This window comes from Myxine glutinosa, chromosome 5 (genome assembly GCF_964187855.1).
Source record: "Myxine glutinosa chromosome 5, kmMyxGlut1.1, whole genome shotgun sequence".
NCBI classification, from domain to species: domain Eukaryota; kingdom Metazoa; phylum Chordata; class Myxini; order Myxiniformes; family Myxinidae; genus Myxine; species Myxine glutinosa.
In genome coordinates this window covers 39,173,283-39,182,408 of record NC_136265.1, presented here as the reverse complement: position 1 = coordinate 39,182,408, position 9,126 = coordinate 39,173,283, and the positions used below count along the sequence as shown (strand labels likewise).

Below are 9,126 nucleotides of genomic sequence, written 5' to 3'. Positions count from 1 at the left end.
CTTTAGTCTTGCCCTGATGTTCTTTCTGGACAGCAACGTTTTCCTCCTGGCACACCTCCTATGTAGATCAAATTTGTGCAGCCTCTTTCTAATGGTAAACTCGTGCACTTTGACATCAACAGTGGCAAGAGCTACCTGTAGGTCCTGTGATGACATTCTGGGGTTCTTAGAGACTTCTTTCAGCATCTTGCGGTCTGCTGTCGGGCTGAACTTGCTGGGGCGGCCTGGCCTGAACAAGTTGGCAGTTGTTTGGAATCTTCTCCACTTGTAGATGATCTTCCGGACAGTCGAATGATTGATTTCAAATTGTTTGGAGATCTTTTTAAATCCCTTCCCAGACTCGTAGGGCCCAGACTCGTTTCCCAGACTCCCAGACTCGTTTCCTATAACCATATATAACCTTCTTTCTGAAGGCCTCAGTGAGCTCTTTTTATCTAGGCATGGTGACGCCGCATTCTTCAACAACAAAGAGCAAACCAAACTAAATGTCTGAGGTTTAAATAAGACAGGTTCCGCCAAGATCCTCACTAACGATGTTCTAATCATTTGCACCTGAGCTGGTGCACCTGATTCTAATTTTAGGTATTTGAAGTAGTGATAAATGTAGGGGTGTACTTACTTTTTCCACATGCGAAATTTGCATTTATGTTTATTTAAATTATACAATGAATTGCAAAATGTGTAAATGTTTCATGATATTTGTTATATTATATCACCTTCATCTATCAATATTGTTGAAATGAAGATCAAATAGCTGTATGTTGAAATATGTTGAAAAAGTCAAAATTCACGTGACTGTATATTGTTACGTTTATGGGTGGGTAGGCAATGAAATACCTTAGGGCCAGGTAGGATTGTATAGGTAAAGGGCTCTTTAGTGTACATACAGTAAGTCAGGCCGGATGTCGCATAAGGTTCTATATTTGTCCCCATGGTGAGGGGTGGGGCTATGTTAATTAAGTAGGGGTTAAGGGTAAATATGTAAATGCCTCTGTGATTTTTCCTTTGTTCCTTATGACACACACCACACCAGCCATGCACTCTGGACCTGTACTAAAAAGACCATATAAAGTAACCGGAACCAGGACATTCAAATGCCGCTGAGGCCACCAGCCGAATCATCATCAGGGACAGCGGGAGGGGCCATGGCGCCCCACCCCGAGGGGTGGTTATTGGAGCATGCACGGACGTCATCACTGACGTTGGAGACCGGGGAACAAAAAGACTGTGTCCCGGCATTTTCTTTCTCTTGGCTTTTGGGTTTGACAAAAGGCGGTCACAGTTCGTGCTCTTGGCTCTGACGTTGTGGAGGTGATCGCGGGCAGATGCATTCTTTATCTTGGTCTGGGCGATTGGTGCGAAGGGACGCATCCTTTCCCTGGTGCATTGGTGCTGACTTTGTGGCGGCTGTGTGCACTTGAGAGACCTCCGTGCTTTGTGGAGCATGGGACGAGGACGGAACGAGGCCTTTTATTGTTGCATTTTAATTCTGTGTCGGTTTGATTTGATTAGTGTTGTTTGAGGATGCTCCAGTGGAATCCATGCAGGTAAGAGCCTTGGTACACACCCCCACTGCTCGTGCATACAAAGAAGATCCGCCATTGTTGACTGAACGTCTCGGAGTTTACGCTCGATCAGCTATTCGCCCCCAGGGGTGTTCACCCCCAAGAACACGACAACATATATATAGATATATATATATATATATATACTGTATATATGTTGTTATGTCGGTGGGGTAGTGGGATATATAGATTTAGGTAGATCTGCATAGGTTGGTGCTTCGTCTGTCGTGATAGGGAATCTTGATGTAATAAGTTCTGTAGCCCGAATGTCGGTTTAAGCTTGTGTCTTCGTCCCCGCCACAAGGGGATGGGGCTTGTTAACTAGCATAGGGATTATGCTAATTCCATTGTACGTCGTCCCCTCTGTGATCATTCTGTGGTCCCGTATGGCAATGCACTAATAGACAGTAGATAGATCCATTAGTGCACTCACTAATTAAATCCCCCTCCGCCACAAGACGATACAACTGACCGGAAGAGCAGACAGCAAGTGGCCGCGCAGTGGTACACCATGGTGATGAAACATCGATCAGGCAGGCTGAGGCCACGCCCACCTCGGGATTAATTAACACCACAGTGCAAAACGCTCAGCCAATGGGAAGAACGGACACTAGAAGAACATTCGAGAGGTCGAGAAGCGAGGCAGGGATTGGAGAAATAGAGGGCCTACGTCACGAGGAGATTGACAAACCGACGATCGAGCCGACATCTTCTCCTCTCATCCCTGGATCCATCCTGCCCGGACCTCTGTCTCGACCTTTCTTCTTGCCCTTGTTCGTCTGCCCTTGCCTCACCCTGCTCATTTGGTCCCTTCACCTTCGACCCTCTCGCCACGAACGTTGGGTGCATCGGAGGGCCGTGCCGAATCCGAGAGGATTGCACGGCTGGTGAAGCGGGTTGCACGCCCGCTCGCTCCCTTGGTGCGAGAGGTTTTATCGGGGCCTGGTGAACGGGGGTGCATCGAGGCCTTTCTTCCCACCGACCGGAGCTACGTCTGACGACGCCATCGAGCCAGACGGACCTCACATCCAGACAGATAAGCCAGCACAAATGCGCACACATCGATTTATTTTATTCATCCTTCCATTGTCTTGTATTTGAAGTCTGTGAGTGGGATCCCAACCTAGGGGGTTTAGTTTTTACCGTTGCGTCCTTTATTATCGGGTACCGTTTAATAAATATTTATTTTTGTACATAATTCCGTTTTTGTTCGTGAGTTACTTTCCACAGGGTGAAGACGCTGGCGCGCGTGGACCGTGAGGTAAATCTCGCCACTTCTTCTTCCCCTTTCCTCCTTCCTCCTGCGCGTGTACAGCAAATCCGCCATTGATCGTCGCCTCATTAAGATCGATTGCCATTCGCGATTTCCCTGGTCTTAACCGAGGGGGAGCCGCGCGACAATATATACAGTGCATTCAGAAAGTATTCAGACCCCTTCACTTTTTTCACATTTTGTTATGTTGCAGCCATATGCTGGAATCGTTTAAATTCATTTTTCCCTCATCAATCTACACTCAATACCCCATAATGACAAAGAGAAAACAGGATTTTAGAAAGTTTTGCAAATTTATTAAAAAGAAAAAAGTGAAATATCACATTGACATAAGTATTCAGACCCTTTGCTATGACACTTGAAATTTAGTTCAGGTGCCTCCCATTTCTCTTGATCATCTTTGAGATGTTTCTACACCTTGATTGGAGTCCACCTGTGGTAAATACAATTGATTGGACATGATTTGGAAAGGCACACACCTGTCTATATAAGGTCTCACAGCTGACAATGCATAATGCATATCAGAGCAAAAACCAAGCCATGAGGTCGAAGGAACTGTCTGCAGAGCTCAGAGACAGGATTGTGTCGATGCACAGATCTGGGGAAGCCTACAAAAAAATCTCTGCTGCATTGAAGGTTCCCAACAGCACAGTGGCCTCCATAATTCTTAAATGGTAGAAGTTTGGACCAACCAGGACTCTTCCCAGAGCTGGCCGCCCGGCCAAACTGAGCAATCGGGGGGAGAAGGGCCTTGGTAAGAGAGGTGACCAAGAACCCGCTGGTCACTCTGGCTGAGCTCCAGATATCCTGTGTAGAGATGGGAGAAACTTCCAGGAGGACAGGTTGTGTGTGTGACAAGGAAGAAACGATTCAATTTTGGTGACGATCCGGATCCGGCTCGTATAATATTTTAAATGATTCTTCACTATTGAGTGATGTGGCCAACCATGCGGAGGTATGCTCTCTACTGAGTAACGTTCTAGTTTCTGTATTGTTTCGGTGACTGTTGGAGAATCGAGTAAATTCGAATCGCAAACTGCAGTGCATTATTGAAGAGACATATATTGTGAAATTTGGGCCCTTTATTCTTGTTCAGAATGGGTTGGATGGGAATAAAGGGTGTGGGGTTCCAATTTTTTACTTTTTCCCAGGGCCCCAGAATCACTAAGACCAACCTTGTCTGAGAACAAAGGAGTTAAGAGTTAAAGCGATAGTATGGCAGGGGTCTTTCACTCAAAGGGTAGTTAATACATGGAATGGTCTCCCTGGAGAGGTAGTGGCAGCAGAAACAGAAGATACGTTTAAATTTGGAGTGGAAAGGTAACGAGAAGTATTTGGAGACACAGGGGTGTTGGGTGACTTGGCAGGAATGGTAGGTAACCTGAGTATGGATTTTCTCTCTGTTTGCTCATTTCTCAGGTTACAACTGTGTGTGTGTGTGTGTGTGTGTGTGTGTGTGTGTGTGTGTGTGTGTGTGTGTTTGTGTGTGGTGTGTGTGTGTGTTCCGATGTTGACACCTTCACACCGACATGGAGACGAATAATCGAAACCTCTGGCTCCGAGCAAACCCATCGGGATGAAACACACAGGAGTGAGACCAATGCAAGTGAACTTTACCCACTCACCACGAACATCGCCCCTCCCTGAAAGTGCAAGGAAGCTTCAATCAAATTATTTTATCAGATCATGAGCAGGTGCACATTGAACTGCAGCTCGGTTTTCGTGTTTTATGAATATTACTCCCTTCTCTTGTTTGCACGTCTCGCAGCGTGTGCGTGTCGTTCCGAAGGTCGATCGGTCTACGTCGCCAAGTTCAGGTCCTCACGGTAGAGATACTATAAAAAAGCTCACGTCTCAGTGTGTTCGTTGGCGCTCTACTTGGGAGTCAATCCTGCAACCCATCGTTGACATCTGACAGATTATTGAAATGGCGTTTGCTGGCAGGTGGCAACTGGAATCACACGAGAACTATCCGGAATTCGCGCGGAAAATCGGTAAGTTCATAATTGGAGGAATGTGAACCTGTCTGGTTTGACATTAAGTTTGTGTAAGATAAATCATTAATCCCTTTTTTTTGTATACAAGATCAAGGCTCATGGGAGAGCTCGATCACTGAACGGATCAGGAGGCAACAGGGCAAAAGCAACAATAGAGAGAGAGGGGGGATGGAGGGAAACACCAAACACCAACATCAGGGGTGAAGCACAAACTAGAGGGAGACTTGGACAAATGAGGGATGTGGGGAGCGAAGAGGGGTAGGGGAGGACAAGATGAAAACAGAAGCAAACTCCCAGGAAGGAAAAACTGGGAATTTGGAAGGGATTTGCATTGGGGGGGAGGGGCAGGGGGTATTAACAAGAGTAGAAAAGATCATTATTATACATTTATTAATTACTTATTTATTTCCTTTCTCATCTGGGCAATATCTCAGGCACCTTTTGAGCTAGAAAACTGATATTTGGACACGACAATGACCAAGTGAATTGGCTGTAAAGGATATTTTTGTTTTACGAGTACATCCGCTCACTGCAGGAGCGGCAGGGGGAGTCATGTTGTTATGCTTGTTATTATTTCCAATTATTATTATTTTTCCAATACGTTAGATCAGGTCATTGAAAGGATGAGAACATGCATGATATTATTATAACATGTCAGATCAGGTCATTTATAGTTTCATTAATGGAATACTGCATTAATAAATTATAAAAGTTACATTAATAAATAATATGTTACATTCAATGGAATACTGTTCTCCCCTATGGGCTGGTGCTCCTGCCTCACACCTAGCTCGGCTTCACGCTGTTGAAACCAAAGCTTTCAGAATCATTCGAATCTCCTGTGATGAAGCTAACTCCGAGGGCCTCTCTCTCTCTCACCGCAGGCAGGTTGGTGGTCTTTCTGTCTTCTACCGACTCCTCTCCGGCCTTGCTCCCACAGCTCTGTCTGTCCCCCAAATATTCCTGCAGGTCGCACAAGATCTGCCAACAACCCTATTCTGGTTAAACTGCCAAAATCAAGACTCTCTGCTCACATTCACTCTTTCATTCCTCTTTTCTCCCACCTCTGGAACAAACCTCCACACTCTCTTCAATCCCACTCCTCCCTCCAGGTCTCCAAAGCAACTGTTCACCACCATCTCTTGTCTTCCCCCATCCAAAACCTTGATCTTTTCTACCCCCGTTAAAACACCCCAAATCTGCCTCTTTCAATCCCCAACTTCTTTCCTGAAATTCCTAGTCGTGAAATTCCGAGTAGTGTTCATTTGCTTTATGCCGTGTACCCTCCCTCCTCCCCAGGCTTCCCCCTTCCACAGATCTACCGACGTCCTTGTTCTCCACTGTTGTGCTTGTGTGCCTCCCTCTCTCCCCCTCTTGTCTACCGCTCCCCTTATTATATGTTTTATGTGTCTGTTTGTTTGTTTTTGTCATTAATGTTGGCTTTTACACGAGCTTCGAACTTGTTTGTGACCGATGACATCATTTTATTTTTTCTCCACTAATTTATTCCGAGATTATGCTCGAGAAATTTCATCTTGATCGGATGAAGTTTTGTACTTGTCAAATTATGACGTCATAACGGAGGCACCTATCACATCATCATTAACAGATGTTATTCCACATGGAGAGTTCTTTACAACGAGCCAGGTCTCAATTTTTTCGATGCAGCACTTTCAGAGATATAGAGGTGCAAATGTTTTCGGTTTTTCCAAGATGGCTGCCGAACCACGTGACCGACGACGTCATCATTATTATTTTTTTCTCCACCAATTTATCCTACATGACGCTCAAGCAATTTCATCTTGATAGGATGAAGTTTTGTACTTGTCGAATTATGACGTCATAATGGAGGCACCTATGACATCATCATTGACATATTTTATTCCCCTTATTAGAGGTTTCGTTATGCATATTAACTGAAGAATATATTTATCAATTCCGTATGACCGTATTCCTCCAGGTATCTCAGAAGAGCTCATCGAGAAGTCGAAGGATGCCAAACCGATTAATCAAATCCAGCAAAATGGGACAACGTATACCCTAACAACGCAATACCCCCAAAGGATCAGCACGAACACCATCACTTTGGATAAACCATGCGAGATTGACCTCCCAACGGGGAAAAAGGGCATTGTAAGTTTCACACCATCTCACCCTGAAAAGCATTTCCTGAGCCCGATGTCTAAACTTCACGGTTACCTGCGCTAATTTGAACCCACCTGTTCGTTGAACTACCTGAGTCTGTTGTCTTGAGCCTTTCTCTCGAATATTTAAAGTCTCCTGTCAGCAGACGCCTCATTGGCTCATACATTTCTACTTGAGCTCATGTGCACCTGCTGAGAACCTGTTCCAAGAAACATACAGTCTGTATTTTTTCAGGTAACTGTCACTAAACAAGGAGATCAGGTGGTGTGCAAGATGGATGGCGTCCACATGACATTAGAGATCATCGGTGGGAAACTGCACGAGGTGAGTTTTGTTCAAGCTATGACGGCCGAGATACTCGGTCTGTCCCATTCTCAGACTTCCACCGCAATGGCTCACCTGGATGACTGGGATTCGGCAGGTGACACTTTCCTGTGCACCTGGACCCAATACAATCCGTTACATGTTCAAATGTGAAAGTTTAGTTGTGGTATTAAGTTGCATGAAACGACCTTATGTGCAGCCTCATCATTGATGTTATCGGGTAGTCTTCTTCCTTATTGAGTCTTCTGCGAGTCAAGAGTCACGGGACAAACTAGAACCACACTCGGTAGAGAGCATACCTCCACCAGGCTGAACGGTTTACGTTTTTTTTTTTTTTTTTTTTTTGTATACAAGATCGAGGCTCGTGTAAGAGCAAACATTAATCACAAAAAGACAAACTGACACGTAAAACATATGATAAAGGGAGCGGGAGAACAAGATTGGGAGAGAGAGCGAAGCACACTAGTACAACATTTGAGAGCAGGGATATCGGGAGATCTGTGGGAGGGAGAGGGCTTGGGGGGAGGAGGCGTGGGAAGGGGAATGGGGTGTGAGAAGTATAAAACACATGGACACTGCTAGGACTTCCAGGAAAGAAGTCGGAATTTCAAAAAAGTGGATGTGGGGTGAATTAACGGGGGTAGAAAAGATCAAGGTTTTGGATTGGGGAAGATAAGCGATGGTGGTGAACAGCTGTTTTAAATACCTGGAGGGAGGAGTGAGATTGAAGGGAGTGGGGGAGTAGGTTCCAGAGGTGGGAGAAAAGAGGAATGAAGGAGTGAAGGTGAATAGAGAGCCTAGATTTTGACAGTTTAACCAGAAGAGAGTTGCTGGCAGATCTTGTGCGTCCTGTATGAATATTTGGGGGACAGAGCACAGAGAGAGCTGGGGGAGCAAGGCCGGAGAGGAGTCGGTAGAAGACGGAAATACCACAACCTGCCTGCGGCGAGTGAGTGAAAGGCCCTCGGAGTTAGCTTCCTCGGAAAGGCCCTTAGAGTTAGTTATTTTGTATTCCAAACATAGGCCGGATGTGGATCTGGATCTCAAAAATGTAATCGACTTGTTCATTTCACCTTACCAACTCATCCACCAAGTTTTGTTATAATCCAATGCCACATAACGTGGAATAATTTTTGCCGTTAAAGAAAGAAGAAGCAGATTCTAAATATATTATATCAAGTTTGCTGGATTTTCACGTTAACCATAAACCTGTATGTTTGTTGTTTCAGGTTATCCAGTTGGATGACATGGTCTACAAAAGAACATGCAAGAGAGTTTGATCAAAAATGTCGCAAATGGTTCAATATATGCTCAAAATTTACATTAAATCCCGTGGACTTGAATTAGCACCTTTTGATCCTTCAAGGCGTAACATCTATCTCACCAAACACACCTGTATCCTTCAGTCGTCAAGTCTGCATAGAAAATAATAAATGAAGTCTGCTCTACGAGTCTACATAGTGTTTTCAATTTATATTTAAAAAACATTATTCCTCCGCCAACGAAGTCGTCTGTCCGTCCGTCCTTCCGTGATAGGTTTTCGTTACCGCAATAACATGACAACGTCCGAAGGGATCTTAGTCAAACTTGAGGCAGGTATGTATAACGAGGTAAAGATGAGCTGTGTCGATTTTGGGGTCACGAGGTCAAAGGCCAAAGGTCAGAGGTCAAGTTATGTAAAAATCTGGTTACCACGATAACTTGTGAACCAATGATGGGATTCTGACCAAAGTTGGTAGAAGTAAGGATTATGATGAAAAGATGAACTGATTTGATTTTGGGGTCAAGAAGTCAAAGGTCATGTCATGTATAAATGTGATAA

The 9,126-nt window shown here is 44.8% G+C and overlaps 1 protein-coding gene across 1 annotated transcript; it reads left to right on the top strand.

Annotated features, from left to right (window-relative positions):
- Positions 1-4,657: 4,657 nt before the first annotated feature.
- Positions 4,658-8,752, top strand: LOC137427665 (gastrotropin-like). Its single transcript, XM_068117300.2, has 4 exons — positions 4,658-4,832; positions 6,796-6,968; positions 7,215-7,304; positions 8,534-8,752. The coding sequence occupies exons 1-4, from the start codon at positions 4,766-4,768 to the stop codon at positions 8,582-8,584; spliced, it is 381 nt and encodes a 126-aa protein (XP_067973401.2). The 5' UTR covers positions 4,658-4,765; the 3' UTR covers positions 8,585-8,752.
- The last annotated feature ends 374 nt before the right edge of the window (positions 8,753-9,126 follow it).